The 23,784-nt window shown below is 40.0% G+C and overlaps 1 protein-coding gene across 2 annotated transcripts in view; it reads left to right on the top strand.

Annotated features, from left to right (window-relative positions):
• TBC1D8B (TBC1 domain family member 8B) overlaps positions 1–23,784 on the top strand; it is a 70,307-nt gene that overhangs the window by 31,119 nt on the left and 15,404 nt on the right. For both annotated transcript variants that reach the window (XM_066249928.1, XM_066249929.1), the window contains exons 8-17: positions 5,307–5,456; positions 6,007–6,157; positions 7,051–7,265; positions 10,934–11,051; positions 12,552–12,837; positions 13,726–13,855; positions 14,403–14,501; positions 19,941–20,009; positions 20,175–20,415; positions 21,872–21,937. In XM_066249928.1, coding sequence (XP_066106025.1) covers positions 5,307–5,456; positions 6,007–6,157; positions 7,051–7,265; positions 10,934–11,051; positions 12,552–12,837; positions 13,726–13,855; positions 14,403–14,501; positions 19,941–20,009; positions 20,175–20,415; positions 21,872–21,937 — 1,525 coding nt within the window. The remainder of the gene's footprint in view (positions 1–5,306; positions 5,457–6,006; positions 6,158–7,050; positions 7,266–10,933; positions 11,052–12,551; positions 12,838–13,725; positions 13,856–14,402; positions 14,502–19,940; positions 20,010–20,174; positions 20,416–21,871; positions 21,938–23,784) is intronic.

Below are 23,784 nucleotides of genomic sequence, written 5' to 3'. Positions count from 1 at the left end.
ACCATTTGACCTTTCTTGACTGTGTTTGTTGTTTATCAAATATACACACCTTGTACTTTCACTTAATACATTTTTTAACAAACAATATATACTGCTTGCAAAATTTAGGGGATATTTTATTGCTTCTTAATTCATTTTGAAATAGCCCCTAATTTTTGTGAACAGTATATTTGAAAATTCAACAAAGCCTAGGAAAAAGATTCTCCTCTTATTGCTTTAGGGCAGTGATTTTCAACTGGTGTGCTGCAAGAATTTTTAAAATATGTAATACCTGCCTGACCAGGCGGTGGCGCAGTGGGTAGAGTGTCGGACTGGGATGCGGAGGACCCGAGTTCGAGACCCAAGGTTGCCAACTTGAGCGCAGGCTCATCTGGTTAGAGCAAAAACTCACCACCTTGGACCCAAGGCCCCTGGCTCGAGCAAGGGGTTACTCAGTCTGCTGTAGCCCCACGGTCAAGGCACATATGAGAAAGCATTCAATGAACAACTAAAGTGTCGCAATGTGCAACGAAAAACTAATGATTGATGCTTCTCATCTCTCCGTTCCTGTCTGTCCCTGTCCATCCCTCTCACTGACTCTCTCTCTGTCTCTGTAAATAAATAAATAAATAATAATCTCTAAAAAACATGTGGCCCTGGCCAGTTGGTTCAGCGGTAGAGCATCGGCCTGGCGTGCGGGGGACCCAGGTTCGATTCCCGGCCAGGGCACCTAGGAGAAGCGCCCATTTGCTTCTCCACCCCCACCCCCCTCCTTCCTCTCTGTCTCTCTCTTCCCCTCCCACAGCCAAGGCTCCATTGGAGCAAAGATGGCCCGGGCGCTGGGGATGGCTCCTTGGCCTCTGCCCCAGGCGCTAGAGTGGCTCTGGTCGCGGCAGAGCATCGCCCCCTGGTGGGCAGAGTGTCGCCCCTGGTGGGCGTGCTGGGTGGATCCCGGTCCGGCGCATGCGGCAGTCTGTCTGACTGTCCCCGTTTCCAGCTTCAGAAAAATACAAAAAAAAAAATAATAATAAAATAAAATAAAAAACATGTAATACCTAACTAGTCAGGTGCACTGACATTTTTTTTCTTTAGATTCAAATTGAAGGACTACAGCCAACACAATAATAGCTGTCTGGTGTGAATGAATCCAAATCATACCCTTTTTTGGGTCATATTGGCAAAAAATATATGTTTCGGTGTGCCACAGAATTTTAGTAGTTTATGTGTGCCGTGAGATGAGAAAGGTTGAATATTGGGGTGATTTTGATATTTAGTATGTCTTTTCATGGAAATGTAGATAATTTCAAATTAATTTTCTTTTTCAGTGGCTAGGTACCTCATATTTTAATAGATGGGCAAAACTTATGACTTCATAACTCTTTATATTTTAATTAAAATCCAAAGAAAAAATTGGTGTTGGCTTTACTAGCTATATTAATTTATTTGGATTGGATTATAGATACTTAGATCTCTCTCTCCAGACTAGAGACTGAAAATACTATGCTAAGTTAATTATAATGCAGTATTGATAAGACTAACTTTCCTTTTGATTATAGAAAAGTACAATGAAAACATGTGACTAATTATTTCAGTTCCAGACACAGAACCTTCATGCTGGCCATCAAGAGTTATTGCCCCAATTTCTAATCTTTCATTCTCTTCATGTATGTACCCAGGATAGTCTTTAGTTTGATGTAAAGAAAGAAGTAAAATCTGGTCAGTCTTACTAATTTTTCTTTTAATGATCCCATATTCTTTTAAAATTTTTAAATTTTTTCCATTGATTTGAGAGAGAAAGAGGAAGGGAAAGAGGGGTTATGAAGGGTAAGAAAGAGGAAAGCATCAACTTGTTCCACTTAGTTGTTCCATCTAGTTGTGCACTGATTGGTTGCTTCTCTTCTGTGCCCTGACTGGGGATCGAACCTGCGACCTTGGCATACCAGGGTGATGCTCTATCCACTGAACAACCTGGCCAGGGCTCCCCATAATCTTTCTTATTTCACTTTTTTCCTGTCCTGTTGCATTTCAGATTCAGTCGGTGTTAGATTTAATGCTCTGTTTATCTTTCCTTCTCCTTTAATTTACCTATGTTTCTTAAATCATAAGAATTTGTATTTTCTTTTGAAAACTCTTGGGTAACTCTGGTAGTTGAGTATGCTCAATTATCAGAAAAGGATTTTGTTTCAAAATGGGTCTTTATTTTCAGATATATGCACAGTTCTAAGGTGTTCTACTTTTTCTTACTAATTTTTAGAAAGTGTTTATCCACATACAAAAAAATGCAGTAGGATCATACACAAAAATTAACTCAAAATGTACCAAAGACCTAAATGTAAGAGCTGAAACTGTAAAACACATAGAAAAAAACATAGAAGTAAATTTTCATGACCTTATATTAGGCAACTTTTTCATAGCTGTGATACCAAAAATACATGACAAAAGAAAAAAATACACAAATTGGAGTACATCAAAATTAAAACTTTAATCATATAAATGAGACCATAGTGGTCTCATATGATCTTTGTATTTCTGCCATAATGTTTCCTCCTTCATGTTTTATTTTGTTTGAGTCCTCTTTCTTTTTTCTTCGTAAATATAGCTAAAGTTCTGTCAATTTTGTTTATCTTTTTGAAAAAATTCTTAGTTTTTTTGATAGTTCAATTATTTTATTGTTTAAAAGTATTCCATTTTCCAATTATACCACAATGTTTATAAATTCACATATTAAAGGGTGGTTTGGTTGCTTCCAATTTTGGTCATTATATATAAAGCCGTTATAAATGTTAATATGTAGGTTTTTGTGTGGACATAACTTTTTAACTCATCTGGGTACATACCTAGGAGCACAATAGCTAAATAATATAGTAAGACTGTATTTAGTTTTGTAAGGAACTGCCAAACAATCTTCCAAAGTGGCTGTATCATTTTGTATTCTAGCCAGCAGTAAATACGAGTTCCTGTTGCTCCACATCCACAGTAGCACTTGGTGTCCTTGTCAGTGTTTGGGACTTTAGCCATTTTATTTTATTTATTTTATTTATTATTTATTTTTTTACAGAGACAGAGAAAGGGATAGATAGGGACAGACAGACAGGAATGAAGAGAAATGAGAAGCATCAATCATCAGTTTTTCGTTGCGGCACCTTAGTTGTTCATTGATTGCTTTCTCATATGTGCCTTGCCCATGGGCCTTCAGCAGACCAAGTAACCCCTTGCTCAAGCCAGTGACCTTGGGCTCAAGCTGGTGAGCTTTGCTCAAACCAGATGAGCCCGTGCTCAAGCTGGCAACCTCGGGGTCTCGAACCTGGGTTCTCCTCTCCCAATCTGATACTCTATCCACTGCACCACCGCCTGGTCAGGCAAGACCTTAGCCATTTTAATAGGTGTGCAAATGATATCTCATTGTTTTAATTTGTAATCCCCTAATGACGTATGATATTGAGCATCTTTTCATATATACTGCTCACAAAAATCAGGATATTTCAAAATGAATATGAAGCGATAAAATATCCCCTGATTTTTGTGAGCAGAGAATTGTCATCTTTATGTCTGTTTTGTTGAGGTCTCTATTTAGTTAGATCTTTTGTCCACTTTTTAACTGAATCTTTTCTTTTATTAAGTTTCCTTTATTTCTTTGAATATATTTATAATGGCTGCTTTACATTTTTATTTTGAGAGGACATTTATTTTTTTTATTTTTTTTTATTTATTCATTTTAGAGAGGAGAGAGAGAGAGAGAGAGAGAGAGAGAGAGAGAGAGAGAGAGAGGAGAGACAGAGAGAGAGAAGGGGGGAGGAGCTGGAATCATCAACTCCCATATGTGCCTTGACCAGGCAAGCCCAGGCTGCTTTACATTTTTAATACAAAGTCCAAGAACTGTTCCCTCCAAGGACATTTTTAGGTGGTTGTTTATGTTTGTTTGTATATACTTCTTGTTTTTATTTTTAAGCCTGGCTTGCTTGGATCAGCCACTAGGTTAGTAAAAATTAGTGGTCAGCCAAAATGCATCAGAAGCTTTCCTTAAATGCTTTAAACCAGGGGTCTCAAACTCAGCTCAGCATGTGGGCCGCAGAGCAAGATCACAGCCGTTCGGCCGCACTAGGTCTACAAAAGGCAACTGTTACGCAACACTTTTCTCACTGCAGTTGTAAACAAAAAAAAATCAGTACAACAAGCACAATCGTACATGCAGTTTACTCAGTGTCACAAAACGACCAGAAACTGTAGTTCGCATCACAACTGCTGTTAACTAAGCTAATATCTAGCTGGGATGCTAGAGAAATGAAAAATACAAGTAGGCCCCTAGGCTTACTTAATTTTATCCAAAATATTTTGAACTTTGTGGATTAGTCTGCGGGCCGCACAAAATTGTTCAGCGGGCCGCGAGTTTGAGACCCCTGCTTTAAACCATTAAGTTTTCCACCTGTTGCCAAAGGATTCTTTGTGTGAAGGTATACCTCAGACTTCTGGCAGTTTATAAATCAGCCTTAGCTTTCATTTCTTACTTGCAAAGTCAGCCAGAGTTGAGTGACTGGGTCTTTCTCTTGTCCTTTTTTTTCCCCCTGAGTAAGTTTATAGCCCTGCACTTGCGCGCGTGCATTTACATCCTCAAGAATGTGTTGAATCCTCTCAAAGTTCGCTGTGGCCATCTAGCTCCCAGGTCTTTTACGTTTTTAGTAAGGCTCTTGTTTTCCCCCTACATAATTAGCCTTAGGCAGATGAGGTTATTCACAGATTGCTATGGCTTTCTCTGATGCCAGGGGAAAGGGACTTTTTTCCCCACAGCTGAGCTTTGAATCAAATCAAATGATAACAAGGGGGTAGGGGTGGAGATTTTCTAGGGAGCTGCTAGATCAGTCAGAACACTGACTGTGTCCTAGGAGGGATGAGGATTTTAGTGACCTTCCAAAGGGTCCTTCCTTGGCTCTGGTAATGCTTGCTTTCATGGCTGCCACGCCTCTGAGCTTGGGAGGGCAGCGGACTGGAATAGCCTCAAGTTAAAACTTCACAGGCTGTGCTGTTCTTGTAGAGATTCATTAATTTTACTTGAATTGCTGCTTTTCAGTTTGTTCTGTACCTTTGGTTAATTTGCTATATTCTGTATTTTTTTCAGTGTTTTGCCAGTATTTTATTGCTTTTGTAGGGGAGTGGGTTCACTTAGGTCCTGAATTTTCTGTTACAGACATTAGTTTGTATCTTCTCTAATTTTGATAGAAAAGCAACATCTTCCTATCTACCTGAGACATTGCTTTTAATAATACTTATTGTGCATGTAAATTGTGGTTTATAAATGACAGTAAAACGTTTGTACTTTTTTTTCTTTTCAGATTCCTGTTAGTTCTGATTCTGTAGATCCAGGTGATAACACTGAGGTGCAGTCTTCAGCATCTCAGAGAGAGCGCGGTGAAACCGTGCACACTGAAGCCTTAATGGCTGTGTATCACCCTCAGAACATGGAGAATCTTGATTCCAAAATGGTAAGAGGACACAATATTTACATCTGTGGACTGAAACAGTGGATCAAAAAGAAAAATCTTAGAGCAGATTAGAAGGTACCACAACTGAATACTCTACTTTCGGGGCTTGGAAAGGTTTTCCAGCACGTACTACTGTGTGACTTGTTTGGTTCCATTAAAACAAAAGGACTATTGTCGTGAATTAAGATAAAGGCTGAAACTTGAATATTAGGTTTTAATTGCATGGATTTCTACTAATCAGTTCTAATCAAGGTGATATGGGAAGAATGATGGTTCAAAGCTTTTACCTACTAAGTGTAATGCTTTTCACATTTTATGTGAGTTTAGCTAAGAATTAAAACAGTAAGTTAAGTCTATTATGCTCACATGGAACTTAAAAGGTTTTTGTGATGACAGTAGTCTGGTGTTTGGCCCCTCTGAATACTGATTTTGAATTCCTATGTTGTTGATTTCGAGATATATGTTTTCATGGTGAAGAGTTATCAAGTTATTTGAAAGAAATTAATTTCTTGTTATTTTAGTTACTTTGATTTTTTTGTTGTTGTTATAGTTGAAAGAAAAGATGAAGGAACAATTCTGGAACATCCTATTTACAGAATGTGGGCGTGGTGTGAGCATGTTTCGAACTAAAAAGTCTCGAGATCTGGTGTTAAGAGGGATTCCAGAGACCTTAAGAGGAGAACTCTGGATGATTTTTTCAGGTATTACATTTATTTACTTTATTTATTTAACAAACCTTAATTATGGCCCTCTTAGGAATTATGCACCAACTTGAATAAAAATAATTGCAAAGATGGCTAGGTCAAAGTTTTACCGATCATGAGTCCAAACAAATCAAAGAGGGTACGCTAATCATGCATACTTAGCTATATATCCACACATCCATTGTCTGTGCAGATTAATTTATTAGGCAAGTTGTAGCTAATTGATTGGGGAAGATCTCTATCTCTAGTGTCAAAGGAAAAGTTCACAGGAAAACAAGTTCATGAAAATGTTATTCTGTTGGATAAGATTAGTGTTTTCATGTTATAGATTCCAGTGTGAAACTTTTTCTATTCTTTTGTTTGTACTCAGACATCACCTGAGCATAAAGCTACGTTTAAAAGCATTTCAATTCTACACACACACACACACACACACACACACACACACACACACGGGGTCCTTGGATTATGGCACAGTTCTATTCCTACGACAGTAACATAACGCAAATTTTCATGTAAGTAGAAACACACCCGACCCTAAGTCATTTAACTATTCTAACACAGTTATAAAATCACAATCTAGAACATAAAAACACAACTAAGCCACAGAAAAAGGAAAAGGACATAAATATACTGCACTGTGTATTCTTTCACCACACATAACCAAACTAGTTCGCCCATGTAGTCTGTAAGTACGACGCTAGTGGCATAAGCCGAAACATGTCTCAGTTTTTTAAAGTCTTTATGGGATGAGCATCATAAACTCGAAACATCATATATTGAGACTGGCATAACCCAGGGACTCCCTGTAAACACACAGACACACATATGCAAGTAGTAGCTTTATTGTATTCCTCTTCTTCTGTATATTAATGCAGTTATCTCTACAGGTGCTGTTAATGACATGGCTGCGAATCCTGGCTATTATGCTAAAGTGGTTGATCAGTCCTTAGGGACCTGCAACTTGGCTACTGAAGAAATTGAACGGGATTTACGTCGCTCCCTGCCTGAACACCCAGCCTTTCAGAGCGACACTGGCATATCTGCTCTGAGGCGGGTGCTCACAGCTTATGCACATAGGAATCCCAAAATTGGATACTGCCAGGTATGACTTTATTATGAACCCAACCGTGTGCATGTTCCAAGGAATAAAAATCACATCAAAATCAACTCAACCAGTTTGAAAATTGTGATAAAGACAGAGGTTGGTCTGCAATTAATAGTGGATATTATTAATCTAAGTAGAATGATGGAATATTTAGGAGAGCTGACTTTTATGAATTTATTTTTCTTTTACATTTAACCAATGTTTATTGAATTCTTGCTCTGTAAAATATATTGTGCTAGGTGGTAAAGGCTATATAAAGATGAATCATTTATAAACATTTTATTGGCCGCTGGTGCTTGGCTGTGGATCATTGATGTCGTCATCTGAGGCAGCAGTTGGGGTTATCGGAGTTGGTTTTTTCATAAACATGTGCAATCACATTCACTTTCTTTCCTCCTTCGTACTTATTCATTGATTGCTTTCTCATATGTGCCTTGACCAGGGGGTTACAGCAGAGCGAGTGGCCCCTTGTTCAAGCCAGTGACCTTGGGCTCAAACCAGCAACCATGGGGTCGTGTCTATGATCCCATGCTCAAGCCAGCGCCCCTGCACTCAAGCTGGTGAACTCATGCTCAAGTCGGATGAGCCCGCACTCATTTTCATGTCGAGATCGATGGCCTTTCTTTCCTTCTTGGCAAGCTGAGGTGTAGACAAAGACAATTTCCTCTTGGTAGACATCTTGGGAGGGGTTTGATAAAAAATAGCCAAGGCACAAAATACAAATTGCTGTACCTAGTCTGGGATAACAGTTGAAACGGTGCATGCGGAGATGGTAGTGCTGCCGGAAGCTGGTCCGCACTGTCGTACACCCAGCTGGGCAACGCTTGCGCTGCCAGATGCGGAGCAGTCGTGGCTAGCGATTGTGGTCATAAAGTCGAATGGTCATAAGTTGCATAGGTCATAAGTCGATCAATATCTGTACTTTGAATATTTCTTGCCAATCCCTTCTGGCCTGCAAAGTTCCTGTTGAGAAATCAGCTGACAGTCTTATGGGAACTCCCTTATAGCTAATTGATTTTCTCTTGGTGCTTTTAAGGTTCTTTCTTTGCCTTTAACCTTTTGCATTTTAATTATGATGTGTCCTGATGTAGGCCTCTTAGGGTTCATCTTGTTTAGGACTCTCCGTACTTCCTGGGCTTATATGTCTATTCCTTCACTAAGCTAGTGAACTTTTCTGTCATATTTCAAATAGGTTTTTAATTTCTTGCTCCCCTCTTCTCCTTCCGGCACCCTACTGATGTGAATGTTGGTATGCTTGAATTTGTCCCAGAGGCTCCTCACACTCGGCTTACTTTTCTGGATTCTTTTTTCTCTTAGCTGTTCTGATTAGGTGTTTTTTGCTTTCTTATATTCCAAATTGCTAATTTGATTCTCGACTTCATCTACTCTATTGTTGACTCCTTATACATTATTCTTTGTTTTAGTTAGTATATCCTTTGTTTCAGACTAGTTTTTTATATGCTGTTGAGGTCCTCACTAACTTCATTGAGCATCCTTATGACCAACCAGTGTTTTGAACTCTGCATCTAGTATGTTGCTTGTCTTGATTTTGTTTAGTTCTTTTTTTGGAGTTTGGTTCTCTTCTTTTATTTGGGACATGTTTCCTCATTTTAGCACCTACGTGTATTCATTTCTGTGTATTAAGTAGAGCTGCTACATCTCCCAGGCTTGGTAGAGTAGCCTAATGTAGTAGGTGTCTTTCAGGGTCCAGTGGTACATCCTCCTTGATCATCCAAGCTGGGCACTCCAGATCTCCCCACCTCCATGTGGGCTGTGTACACCCTCCTCTTGTAGTAGAGCCTTGATTAGCATTGACACATCAGTGGAAGGGATTTACCTCCAGGCCAATCAGCCACAGGAACTGGCTGCAATCACCGACCTCTAACCACTGACCACACGAAGGATCATCTGTGCAGGGGCCCACCCACAGTGTAAGACTTGTTTCAGTGAGGCTGTGGTGCCCGCTGAGTTTGATCCTTGAGTGTGTGTCTGTGGAGGTTGTTTGGGTGATTGTCCTTTGACATGGTATGAAGCTGTCCACTGGGTGCACTGGCTCTTGGGCCTCCCAGGAGGTCTAGGCCAAGGTCAGGAATCACCTGTGTTCTGCTAGGGCCTCCCTGCATGAGTTATAAAGTGATATGTGGATAGCTACTCTATAGCTCCCAGGTTTTAGAGGTGCCCAGGTGAGTCTAAGCTGCAAACCAAGTCTGGCAGCTTCTTGTGCTGGGCCTGGGGCCACTCAGCAAGACGAACAGGGCATGCTGAGTCCAGATGATGCTTGTTTGAGAGATTTTTAGGAAAATCTGAAGCATGAATGGCCATATGGCAAAGCCATTGGAAATAGCCTGAGTGGGCCTGAAAGTTGGGTGGGACAGGGCCTCAGGAAATAACTGGAGTTAGGGGTGGGGGGTATAAATAGTGTGAGCCAGGTGGATAGTGACTCAATTATGGCATTTACCTGCCACCTTTGTTGGGGGGTAGATAATCAAAGGAACAATTGCCTCTGTCTGCACTTCTGTCTGGGAGAAAGCTGCCCCCCTCCAGCTCTTGCTCTGATGCTGGACAATTCAGTTCCTCCTCATATGACTCAGATGCCTTTTGAGCTGCTGCCCCAGCAATGGAGCTAAGAAGGAGTTAGTTCATGTAAGTCCGTGTGTGGGATCTTTAAGAGGAGCTGCCTAGGACTCCAACAGCTTCCATCTCCCTCAGCCTCAATCCAGTTGGTTTTTCCTTCCAGAAGTTATGGAGATTTCTCTTCCTGGCTCTGGAACCCTGAGCTGGGTGGCCTCACTCATTAGCAAGGAACCTCTGCAACCAAGATATCCCTCCCAATATTTAATCTTCCATACATTGGCATGAAACCAGCCCATTAACTGCCTCTGCCACCCCTACCAATCTTGATGTGGCTTTATTTATTTATTTATTTATTTATTTATTTTGAGAGGGGGGAGGTAAGGAGCATCAACTTTGTAGTTGCATCATTTTAGCTGTTCATTGATTGCTTTGCATGCATGCCTTGACTTGGGAGGGAGGCTCAAGCTGAACCAGTGACCCCTTGCACAAACTAGTGACCTTGGGGCTCAAGCCAGCAACCATGGGATCATTTCAGTGATCTCGTGCTCAAGCTGGTGATCCCATGCTCAAACTAGCAAGCCTGTGCTCACGTTAAATAAGCCCATACTCAAGCCGGCGAACTCAGGGTCTTGACCCTGGGACCTCACTGTCCCAGGTCAACACTCTATCTACAGTGCCACAACTGGTCAGGCTCTATATGACTCCTTTAATTCCCTAGTTGTAGGACTTCCGTTCAGCCAGATTTCAGGTGGTTCTGAATGATAGTTCTGTAGTTTAGTTGTTATTTTGATGTCTCACCTATATTCTGTTGGAAGATCTTGGTCTCATGGCCATACCCATATACAAAGATGTCTGCAAAATATACAGCTTAGCACACATATGTACAGGTACTTTGAAGAAGTGGTATGGATTATGGTGAATAGCTAGCTCTTTCTGCCACAGAATCATTTATAATGGGTTGAGCACCCATAATTGTTATATATAGATCCTATTTATTCCTTGTAACTTACGAATAGAGGATTTTTTTGAAAAGTAGTTTAAATGAATGAATTATCTAAATGACTATTTTTTTATTTTCCTGTGAATTTTAGGCAATGAATATTTTGACTTCAGTGTTGCTTCTGTACGCAAAAGAGGAAGAAGCTTTTTGGCTTCTGGTTGCTGTATGTGAACGAATGTTGCCTGATTACTTTAATCGTCGAATTATTGGTAAAAGAAATGTAAAAACACATATATGTTTTCTAACAATTTATATGCCTCTTGTCTATCTAATTACCTATCATGGAAGAACTGATCAGTTAGGTTTTAAAATATACAAAATGTAAGTAGTATCAAAAAATCACATTCACTGACATGGTTGAGAGAAGAGCTTTTTGTATTGAATAATGTTTGGAAAATTATTTAATATGTTGCTTTTAAAAAAATAAAATATCTTGTCTGTTTTTTAATGAATAGAAAATTTAAGTTTCTTCTCTTTAGATTGCTAAAACAATGGTAATCTGAATGAAGCATTGAGAGCTGCTGGATAATTTTCATAGTTTATTGATGAGAGATAGATATTAATCAGCTATATTTATACGAACTGTATAGATATTTGAAAGGTTTGAAAGGACCAAGTTCTTGACTTCTTAATTGTGTAATATTTTCTTTAGTCATCAAATATTTATAACTCTGTTATCCCCTACATTAAAACTATAGATAATCTCTCCTTTGTACCCTCATAAGCCTTAAGCATCATGGCTAGGTCATTGATTGTATGATCTTTCATCTTAGTTATTTGTGTATTTATCTTAAGTTCTACTAGATTCCTGGTCGGCAAACTGAGGCTCGTGAGCCACATGCGGCTCTTTGGCCCCTTGAGTGTGGTTCTTCTACAAAATACCACATGTGGGTGCTACCTTGATAAGGATGTACCTACCTATATAGTTTAAGTTTAAAAAATTTGGCTCTCAAAAGAAATTTCAATCATTGTACTGTTCTTATTTGGCTCTGTTGACTAATGAGTTTGCCGACCACTGTCCTAGATATTGAACTTATTGAAGATGAGACCACTTCATTAATTGGTATATTACACATAGTGATTCAATAAATAATTGTTCAAATGAATTTGGAGAGAGAAACATCTATTTGTTGTTCCACTTATTTATGCTTCCATTGGTTGATTCTTGTATGTACCCTGAGTGAGGATCGAACCTGCAACCTTGGCATATCAGGACAGTGCTCTGACCAACTGAGCTATCGGACAGGTTCTCTTCAGATGAATTTGAATTGAGTTTCTCAAATGCTTTTTTTAAAAAAAAATATTTTTAAATATTTTTATTTATTGATTTTTAGAGAGAGGATAGGGAGAAAGAGAGGGGGGGAGGAAGGGAGAGAGAGATTTGGGGGAAAGAGTGGGAAGCATCAACTCATAGTAGTTGCTTCTCATAAATGCCTTGACCAGGCAAGCCTGGGGTTTTGAAGAAGCAACTTCAGCATTCCAGGTCAACGCTTTATCCACTGCACCACCACAGGTCAGGCTGAAGTGCTTCTTGATGTAGGACACTGCTAGCAGATAAAGAGATTTGTATAGTATAGAAAAGGCACTGAAGAAGTACATAATTTAAGGAAGAAAAATAAGATATATCAACATACTAACAGGAGTGGGAATTATCTGAAATAAATCCTTTTGAATAGTATTCATTTTTAAACTTCTTTTATGTTTTCTAGGTGCCTTGGTAGATCAGGCCGTCTTTGAAGAACTGATCAGGGATCACCTTCCCCAACTGACAGAACACATGACTGATATGACATTCTTTTCCTCAGTTTCTCTCTCATGGTTCCTCACACTTTTTATTAGTGTCCTACCAATTGAAAGTGCAGTGAATGTGGTGGACTGTTTCTTCTATGATGGGATAAAGGCCATTTTACAACTGGGATTGGCCATACTTGACTACAATTTGGACAAACTGCTGACATGTAGAGATGATGCTGAAGCTGTGACAGCTTTGAACAGGTACTAAAGGAATCACAACATTTAAATCTGGGGCGTTCCTTAGAGATTATGTTGTTCATTCCCTTATTTTACAGGTAAGAAAAGGAAGCCTAGAAACTTGAAGCAGTTTGCCCTGGGTCACAAAGCTACTTGAATGAGAAATCTAGGCCTGAAGTCCACTTCTCTGTTTCCAAACAGAATATAACAAAAGGAAATTATTTTAAAGGAAGCCACTAATATTGTTGATTCTCTATTCTGAGACTTTCCTAGCCCCAGATTGAGTCATAAAATGTCACTTTAAAAAAGTAATTTGAAGGAGAATGGATAGTGGTAATGTTACATATCCAGTGGGGGAAATTGCTCTGGTTTCCAAGTGGTAGACTGAGCTTTATTTTCCTAGTGTCTTTTTCATGAATGCTGTTTTGTGTTAAAGCACTGTGCTGTGTGTATATGTGTGTGTGTGTGTGTGTGTGTATTAAATGAATGCATATTTGATTGGGTAACTTGTAATGATGCATCAAATCTCATTATGTACACAATAAAATATAAATACCCCACTCTAGCATATCGAACTATGATAAGGCCTTGATGTACCTATTCTTAACTTATTTCTCCTTACATGCCTCTACAAAGCCTATATTCCATCCTCACTGAGATATGTGGTATTTGCTGAGTACTCTGAGAGTACTGTTTGCTTCCATCACACTCTTCTCCCCAGCTCCGAAATCATTTCTTCATCCCATTCCCTACTCCCTTGTCTTCCTAATTCCAGACTGTCTTCAAATTTACTTCATAAGACCGTCCCTCGTCCTCTCAGTTGAAATGAACCCCTGACTATGGAGAAGTTAGCTGTCATTTACTCTGCATCTTACTTGCACTAATTATTGTTTTGCTATCACTGTTGGATAGGTTTTTTGACAGTATCACCAATAAGGATAGCCCATTGCCTTCAAATGTTCAGCAGGGTTCAAATGTGAGTGATGGAAAAAGCAGCCATATAAGAGTGGATATTACAGACTTGATTAGAGAGTCAAATGAGGTAATTTTTAAATAAATATATAATTAAATAGCATATTTTAAATAATCAATATTACAGTTATGACTCTAGTGGTATATTAAGAGTAAAATAATAATACCAGTAAAGCATAATTTTAAATTATGACTTCAATTTAACAATGAGTTCTGTGCAGTTTGTAGGTTATGTTGTCTCCTCTGCTTCCATTTGCTTTTCATTATATAAATGAAATTTATATAAATTTATATAAATGAAATTTGCTCTCACAAATGACCGCTTTTAAATATCTATCACTATATAAAAAGGAGAAAATTATTCTCTTCTTATAGACTAAGAATGTTACCAATGTTCTTGTACTTATTCTAGACACGTAGTAGATGGAATTCTCTCCAGTAAGTATGTAGAGCAAATGAAATGTGGGAGTTGAAAATTTGCATAATCACTGAACAAGTTAAGAAAATAGCTAGAAATAGAACAAAGGCTTCTGAGAATCGAGTTTGACGAAATTCAGTTGTAAGAGAAGTGGATGTTTATTATGAATGAGTATCCACTGAAATCATATTTCTTTCAGAAATATGGTTATATTCGTTGTGAAGATATACACAGCATGCGCTGTCGAAATAGGTTATATGTGATACAGACCCTAGAGGAGACGACGAAACAGAATGTGGTGAGTAACCACCCAGTGGGAGGAGGCAACTGGAATGACAATTTTTCTTTCCCTTCCTTTTAACAATTACCATTCCATGTAAAAAAATTTGAGAATAAATAAACTTTTGAGCTAGATTCTTGCCACAGCTGAGCTTACTATAAATTTTTGAGAGAAAATAAGTTATTTTCTTTTTGCGATAAAAATTTTTTTTCCAATCACAATTTATATTCTATATTATTTTGTGTTAGTTTCAGGCATACATCACAGTGGTTAGACAATCATATACTTTGCAAAGTATTCCTCCTGATATTTCCAGTACCCACCTGGCGCCATACATACGGTAGTTAGGTAGTTATTACAATATTAATGACTATATTTCTTGTGCTGTACTTTGCATTCCTGTGACTGTTTTGTAACTACCAATCTGTATTTCTCAATCTCCTCACCTTTTACACCCCAGTCCATTATGTCAGTTTCTCCAATGTGTTTTGTTTTATCTGACCTTCAGTAGTGAATGCTATAATATAGGCATTTAAGCATAACATTTGTGATGTTCTTTGTCAATAAAAACAGTAATCAGTGCTTCTAATATATATATATAATATATTATTAGTGCTTCTAATATATATATTATATATTATAAAAAGGAGATATATATATTATATATATCTAATATGTATATTAGATATATATAACATATATATTATTACCCAGGATACCTATAGTAAAGTGGAAAATGTCTAAAACAATGCTGTGTGTGTGTGACAGAGACAGAGAGGGGCAGATAGGGATAGACAGGAAGGGAGAGAGATGAGAAGCATCAATTCTTTGTTGCAGCACCTTAGTTGTTCATTGATTGCTTTCTCATATGTGCCTTGACCGGGGGGCTCCAGCAAAACAAGTGACCACTTGCTCAAGCCAGCGACTTGGACTCAAGCTGGTGAGCACAGGGTTTCAAACCTGGGTCCTCCGCATCCCAGTCCAACACTCTATCTACTGCACCACCGCCTGATCAGACAACAGTGGTTTTTTTAATACTCTCATTTTTTAATATTTGGATGGCAATATAAGAAGCTGTTAATATTGGTTGCCTCTGGTGAGTGGGATTAATAGACTGATGATCAGAAGAGGAAGAGTTTTACTTCACTATATATATATCGTCCTGTACTGTTTGAGTTTTTATCATGAACATGTATTGTTTTTGTGATCCTACTTGCTTAAAGGCCAAGTTCTCAGAGGTACAAATCTGGGGAATTTAACATTTCTTAAGATTCCAGTTTAGATTTTGATTCAACCGGTGTTGTTACTGTGACATAGTTAGCATAGAGCCACCTGGTTTTAGTTTTTATATATGAACTTTTAAAAATATAGACGTAGCCCTGGTCAGGTGGCTCAGTGGATAGAGTGTCATGCTGGCATGCTGAGGTTGCAGGTTTGATCCCCAGTGTGGGCACATAGGAGAACAACCAATGAGTGCACAACTGAATAAAACAATTAAGTGGAACGAGTTGATACTTCTCTTTCTCCCTCTCTCCCTCCCCCCCCCCGTCTCTTCTTCTCTTTCTCTGAAATCAATGGGAAAAATAAATAAATAAAAATACTGAAGTAATGCATTCTTATTGTCAATTATTCAAATATCCCAGAAATGTAAAGATGTAAAGGCTTCCTGCCTCAGGAGTGCCCAGTATTAAAGTGATTCGGCATGTATTCTTCCAGATCATTTTTCTGTGTATCTATAGATATAAATGTTTATGTGGGGGTCGGGACCGGTAACATAGTTTTTTTTTGTTTGTTTTTTGTTTTTGTTTTTTAATGAGAGCATACCAGTCACTTTGTTCTGTAACTTTTCACTCAAAAATACATCATGGCTACTGTATATTAGTATACACATATCTACCTCACTTCTTAATGTACTGAATAATATACTATAGTATGGATATGCTATACTTTATTCCTTATAGGTATACATTTAAGTTTTTGTGGTTTTTATAAGTAATACCTTATCTAAACATCCTTGTATATCTATTTTTACATATTTGTAAGAGGATGTCTATAGGGTAGATTCCTGGAAGTAGAAGCTAGGTCAGGGTTTGCCCATTTGAAAATTGACAGGTCCTGCCAAATTATCCTCTAAATGATTTGTACCAAATTATACATTTTTCTCTTGACTGATTTTAGAGAGTAGAAGGGAAATAGAAACATCAGTTTGTTATTGTACTTATCTATGCATTCATTGGTTGATGATTATATGTTCCCTGACTGGGCACAACGTTGTGGATTGAACCCACAACCTTGACGTATTGGGATGACACGCTAACCAACTGAGCTATCCAACCAGGGCCTGTACCAAATTACAAGTCCCACCAACAGTGTGTAAAAATTCCTTGTTCTCCACATTTCCACCAACATTAGATACTAAAAATATTTAATTGGGCCCTGGCTGGTTGGCTCAGTGGTAGAGCATCGGCCTGGAGTGCAGAAGTCCCGGGTTCGATTCCCAGCCAGGGCACACAGGAGAAGCGCCCATCTGCTTCTCCGCCCCTCCCCCTCTCCTTCCTCTCTGTCTCTCTCTTCCCCTCCCGCAGCCAAGGCTCCATTGGAGCAAAGATGGCCCGGGCGCTGGGGATGGCTCCTTGGCCTCTGCCCCAGGCGCTAGAGTGGCTCTGGTCGCAGCAGAGTGATGCTTCAGAGGGGCAGAGCATCGCCCCCTGGAGGGCAGAGCATCGCCCCCTGGTGGGCATGCTGGGTGGATCCCGGTCGGGCGCATGCGGGAGTCTGTCTGACTGTCTCTCCCCGTTTCCAGCTTCGGAAAAAAAAAAAAAAAAATTTAATTTGTGCCAACTTGAATGAAAAAAATACAGATTGTCCTTTTTATTTCACTGATCACGTTTATTAGATTTTTAAATTTCTTCTCTTGTCTATTCATAGACTTTGCCCATTTTTCTATGAGGTTTTTTGTCTTTTTCTTATTGATTATAGGAGCTCTTTATATGTTATATATTCATATACATGAATTCATTGTCAGTTATATTTGTGGTTAATATTTTCCTTCAATCTTTTTAAATTTTCTTTAGGGTATATTTTAGAGTGTATAAGTTTCAAATTTTTTTGTAGTTATGTATTATATTTCTTACATGTTGTGTAGGTTTCATGTCAAACATAGCAAGCAGTCTTTTCTTTATAAAGTTATATAATTTAGAAACATACTTTTTCATGTGAGATATTTACTACACCTAAAGTATATAGTTTGTTTCTAGTGTGAAATAGGTCTATAATGGTACTTTTTTTTCCCAACTGAAACAGACTATTGTTTGAATGCCTTTTTTTTTTTTAAGAAAGAGAGAGGGACAGACAAGAAGGGAGAGAGATGAGAAGCATCAGCTCATTGTTATAGCACCTTAGCTGTTCATTGTTTGCTTTTGCTTTTTTTTTTTTTTTTTTTTTTTTTTTTTTTGTATTTTTCTGAAGCTGGAAACGGGGAGAGACAGTCAGACAGACTCCCGCATGCGCCCGACTGGGATCCACCCAGCACGCCCACCAGGGGCGAAGCTCTGCCCACCAGGGGGCGATGCTCTGCTCTGCCCCTCTGGGGGGTCGCTCTGCCGCAACCAGAGCCACTCTATCACCTGGGGCAGAGGCCAAGGAGCCATCACCAGTGCCTGGGCCATCTTTGCTCCAATGGAGCCTTGACTGCGGGAGGGGAAGAGAGAGACAGAGAGGAAGGGGGGGTGGAGAAGCAAATGGGCGCTTCTCCTATGTGCCCTGGCCGGGAATCGAACCCGGGTCCCCCGCACGCCAGGCCGACGCTCTACCGCTGAGCCAACCGGCCAGGGCCATTGTTTGCTTTTTCATGTGTGCCTTGACCAGTGGGCTCCACCCGAGCCAGTGACCCCTTGCTTAAGCCAGTGACCTTTGGGCTAAAGCCAGTGACCATGGGGTCATGTGTATGATACCATGCTCAAGCTGGTGAGCCCGCACTCAACTGGATGAGCTCACACTCAAGCCAGTGTCCTTAGGGTTTCGAACCTTAGACCTTAGCATCCCAAGCCGACACTCTATCCATTGCACCACCACCTGGTTAGGCTCAATATCATTTATTGACTAGTCCATCTTTACTGTATTCTGTTTTTCATATATTAAATAGTTATATACATATATTGGTTTATTACTGGAGTCTCTTTTTTTGTAAGAACAGCACACTGATTTAGCTACTATGACTTTATATCCATTTTTAAATCTGATAAGGCTTTTAAAAAGTTTTTAATATTCATTTTTGCCTGACCAGGCAGTAGCGCAATGGATAGAGCATCGGACTGGGATGCAGAGGACCCAGGTTCGAGACCCTGAGGTTGCCAGCTTGAGTGTAGGCTCATCTGGTTTGAGCCAAGCTCAGCAGCTTGGACCCAAGGTCGCTGGCTTGAGCAAGGGGTCACTTGCTCTGCTGTAGCCCCACAGTCAAGGCACATATGAGAAAGCAATCAGGCCCTGGCCGGTTGGCTCAGCGGTAGAGTGTCGGCCTAGCGTGCGGAGGACCCGGGTTCGATTCCCGGCCAGGGCACATAGGAGAAGCGCCCATTTGCTTCTCCACCCCTCCGCCGCGCCTTCCTCTCTGTCTCTCTCTTCCCCTCCCGCAGCCGAGGCTCCATTGGAGCAAAGATGGCCCGGGCGCTGGGGATGGCTCTGTGGCCTCTGCCCCAGGCGCTAGAGTGGCTCTGGTCGCAACATGGCGACGCCCAGGATGGGCAGAGCATCGCCCCCTGGTGGGCAGAGTGTCGCCCCTGGTGGGCGTGCCGGGTGGATCCCAGTCGGGCGCATGCGGGAGTCTGACTGTCTCTCCCCGTTTCCAGCTTCAGAAAAATGCAACAAAAAAAAGAAAAAAAAGAAAAAAAGAAAGCAATCAATGAACTAAGGTGTCGCAACGAAAAACTGATGATTGATGCTTCTCATCTCTCTGCATTCCTGTCTGTCTGTTTATATCTATCCCTCTCTCTGATTCTCACTCTCTGTAAAAAATATATATATATATATATTTTAATGATATGTTTTTAATGTCTTTTAGTAAGCATTTATAGTTTTCATCATATAGGTCTTATACATTCTTGTTGGGTTTATCCACTACTATCGTTTTGATGCTAATATAAATGAGATGTTTTGCCCTTTACATTTTTAATTTGTTGTTGTCTGTATAAAAGCTATGAATTTGTTTTTGTTGCTTTATTAAGTGGCCATGTTACTGATTATCATTAGTTCTAATACTTTTTGAACATATAAGAGTGGAGTTCAGCTGTATTCTATGTGCAGCCCTTTTAAAGAGCAAAATAGGTACATTTACTTTGTTATCCCTTTTAAAAGTTTGAGATAAAATATTTTACTCTGGCAGAGGGAGATTTCTAAATGGAGTTAGAGAATTTCTATACTGAAGTGTTCAATTCTAAAGTGCTTTTAACTTTTTTCAAGCTGCGTGTTGTATCACAAGATGTGAAATTGAGCCTTCATGAACTGGATGAACTTTATGTCATCTTTAAGGTACTGTTCTTCTTTAAATAGTACTCTTTTAATAGAATTTTTACCATAACTTCCCTTAAATATTTTGTCTTTAATTATTTTAGTAGATATGTTTAAAAGAATAAAAAAATCTTATAAAATTATTTTTTTTCTAATTTAATGCCTTTTCTTTTTTATTTTTAATAGAAAGAGCTGTTTTATTCCTATTATTGGTGTTTGAGTTGTCCAGTATTGAAGCACCATGACCCCAGCCTGCCATATTTGGAACAGTATCAGATTGACTGCCAGCAGTTCAGAGTGTTATATCACTTGTTGAGTCCCTGGGCTCCTTCTGCAAACAGAGACTCACTAGCTTTGTGGACATTCAGATTGTTGGACGAGAACTCTGACTGCCTTATAAACTTCAAAGAATTCTCCTCTGCAATTGGTAGGATGATGCTGAATAATTTTCTGTTTTAAGGCAAAAATAAAGGTACCTCTAAAAATACTTGTACTGGCCCTGGCCAGTTGGCTCAATGGTGGAGCTTTGGCCCAGTGTGTGGATGTCTCGGGTGCAATTTCCTGTCAGGGCATGCAGGAGAAGCAACCATCTGCTTCTCTACCCCACCCTGTCTCACCTCTCTCTCTCATTCCCCCTCTCTGGCAGCCATGGCTCAGTTGGAGCAAGTTGGCCCCGGTACTGAGGATGGTTCCATGGCCTTGCCTCAGGCACTAACGTAGCTTGGTTGTTGAGCAACGGAGCAACGCCCCAGATGTTCAGAGCATCATCTCATAGGGGGCTTGCTGGGTGGACCCCTGTCTGGGCTCATGTGGGAGTCTGTCTCTCTGCCTCCCCGCTTCTCACTTAAGAAAAATTAAAAAAAACATGAACTGCCTATTATTGCCAACTTAGTCAGATTTTTATCTGCCTGACTTACATTGTCTCTAGCTTTAGCAATAACTGGACATTTTCCCATGTTTGTTGCTAAATCTAAGTATATTTGTCTCATTTTACTCCAGCCCTTCCAGGAAAGCCAGCTGTTGGATACAGATGGGTTTTTTTGTTTGTTTGTTTGTTTGTTTTTGTATTTTTCTGAAGCTGGAAACGGGGAGAGACAGTCAGACAGACTCCCGCATGCGCCCGACCGGGATCCACCTGGCACGCCCACCAGGGGCGACGCTCTGCCCACCAGGGGGCGATGCTCTGCCCCTCCGGGGCATCGCTCTGCCGCGACCAGAGCCACTCTAGTGCCTGGGGCAGAGGCCAAGGAGCCATCCCCAGCGCCTGGGCCATCTTTGCTCCAATGGAGCCTTGGCTGCGGGAGGGGAAGAGAGAGACAGAGAGGAAGGGGGGGTGTGGAGAAGCAAATGGGCGCTTCTCCTATGTGCCCTGGCCGGGAATCCAACCCGGGTCCCCCGCACGCCAGGCCAATGCTCTACCGCTGAGCCTACCGGCCAGGGCGGATACAGATGTTTTAACTGTTCACATGAAGGAAGAACATGTCCTTATTTTTCATACTCAGGCAAATGGATACTTCAGGAGGACTTTGTCCCTCAGTAAAAATCCAACCACATAGCCAAGGAAAGTGGTAGAGAAATGTCCAGGAAACTTGTTGTACTTGGCAGGCTTTCTTATCAGGGTTGTCCCTTGAAGAGGAGTCCTTTCTTCAAATGAGACACTAGTCCACCTGCAAAAGAAAAAAGAAATCTGAGGGTGGGGAAGGGACATAAGCAGAACATTTTATCCCCGAGATAATGGGTGGTTATTTAACTGTTAGCTTAAGTAAAAGAAGGTTTCTGAATTCTACTTCCTGGCTCATATCTACTATCGTAATCTGTATTGCTGGAATTGGTTGAATGTCCTTTGGATCTGTAATTACTTGCTATTCAATTTTATTGAACAGACATAATGTACAATGGAAGTTTTACTGAGAAGCTTAAACTACTTTTTAAGCTGCATATTCCTCCAGGTAAGAGTTCAACATTCTTCAGTGATGTTAGGAGTTAAATTCATTTTAACAAGTGTAATTACAGATACAGTTCCACTTTAACAAATAGCATAACGTTCAGCCTGACCAGGTGGTGGCGCAGTGGATAGAGCGTCAAGCTGGGACGCAGAGCACCTGGGTTCGAAACCCTGAGGTCGCTGGCTTAACTACAGGCTCACCTGGTTTGAGCAAGGCTCACCAGCTTGAGCCCAAGGTCGCTGGCTTGAGCAAGGGGTCACTTGGTCTGTAATAGACCCCTGCTCAAGGCACATGTGAGAAAGCAATCAATGAACAACTAAGATGCTACAACAAAGAATTGATGGTTCTCATCTCTCTCCCTTCCTGTCTGTCTATCCCTGTCTGTCCTTCTCTCTCTCTCTCTCTGTCTCTGTCATGCGCGCGCGCGCACACACACACACACACACACACACAAAACTAATTGCATTATGTTCGGTATGTAAGGTCATTTCTTTATTGTGGCCCAGGGATCACCCTCCCAGTACTTTTGCTGATATTCAGCTCCAGTGAAATCTATGGAAGAGAGTCTGTGTAACAAACGGGTTCCCAAGTTTCCCTCCTGCTGGTGGTCTATAAATTTAATATAGTTTGTATATAAGAACTACCTATCATTTGAATATTAGTATAATGTTGACTTTGTATTGTCATTAGAAAATAGAATTAACTTTAGACAAACTGCCAAACTTGTGAAATACTACAGGTTATTCAGAAAAATGAGACCAGGCCAGGGCTAGTGAAACAGGAAACATTGAAACAGTGGAAAAGGAAACAAAATAAAAGCCACCATTCACTGATTATTTGTTCTGTCAAGCCCTTTACTTTACATGCGTTCTTATATTTTTAATTCTCACAATTCCCGAAAGGTGGTGTTATACTTCCAATTTTGACAATAAGGAAACTAAGGATCAGAAAGTTTAAATTATTTGCCGAAGATCACACAGCTAATACATTGCATAGATGGGATTCACACAGAGTTCTGGCTCCAGAGAGCGGTGAACACCACTGTGCTATCTCCGTGTTAGCACACCATTCCAGTTTAAGTGTCTCCCTCTCACCTTGAGAGGCTGCCTTTTCCCAGGCCTGACCCACGTTGTGGGAAAACAGTCTTAGGCTTTAAACTAAGGGAGCATTGCAAAAGTATCTTTTAGCTTAGATAAGGTAATTCACAAAAACAAACAGTACTGCCTATAACTACACCTGGAATCTCTTTAGAGTCTTCCTAGGATAGCCAGAAACCATTTTTTTTTTTTTACCAGACCAGAAATCCTAAAGGGCATCTTTAACTCTTCACCCACTCAGATCACAAACACAGCATGCAGCTTTAAAAACAAAAGACAAAACACCTAATAGTTTAATTATGAATGACTTTACATGGTCAAGTCAAATTGCAGTTAAAATGTCTAATATTGTCATGTAATGAATATGCTTTCAATAGAAGGATCAAAAATAGAACACTACATAGCTGTTAGAACACTCAAATTCATGTTTTTTTTTTAAATTATTGAAGATGTTTTCAGATGACTGAGGTCACATTTTCAGAGATTTCCAAATGCTGGATTTTTTTATATCGACTTATAATGGCTCTCGGACAACTATTAAAAAGCAAGTAGGAGAAATGATAGAATTCAGAGTGATGAAGTATATCTTGGTAATTTACTATACAAGAGGATAGTACCACTTCCACATTTCTTCATATATCTTTCTCTTACAGAAACCCTTTACTTAGCTCTTTGCCACCCCCCCCCCCCAGATTTACCTGAGCTGTTAAAGGACCTGTTTCTGTCTCTCATTGTTAGTAAATTTGATTTGGA

The sequence above is a fragment of the Saccopteryx bilineata genome, chromosome X (assembly GCF_036850765.1).
Source record: "Saccopteryx bilineata isolate mSacBil1 chromosome X, mSacBil1_pri_phased_curated, whole genome shotgun sequence".
NCBI lineage: Eukaryota > Metazoa > Chordata > Mammalia > Chiroptera > Emballonuridae > Saccopteryx > Saccopteryx bilineata.
The sequence above is the reverse complement of the archived record's forward strand: the minus strand, read 5'-3'. Positions and strand labels throughout refer to the sequence as shown.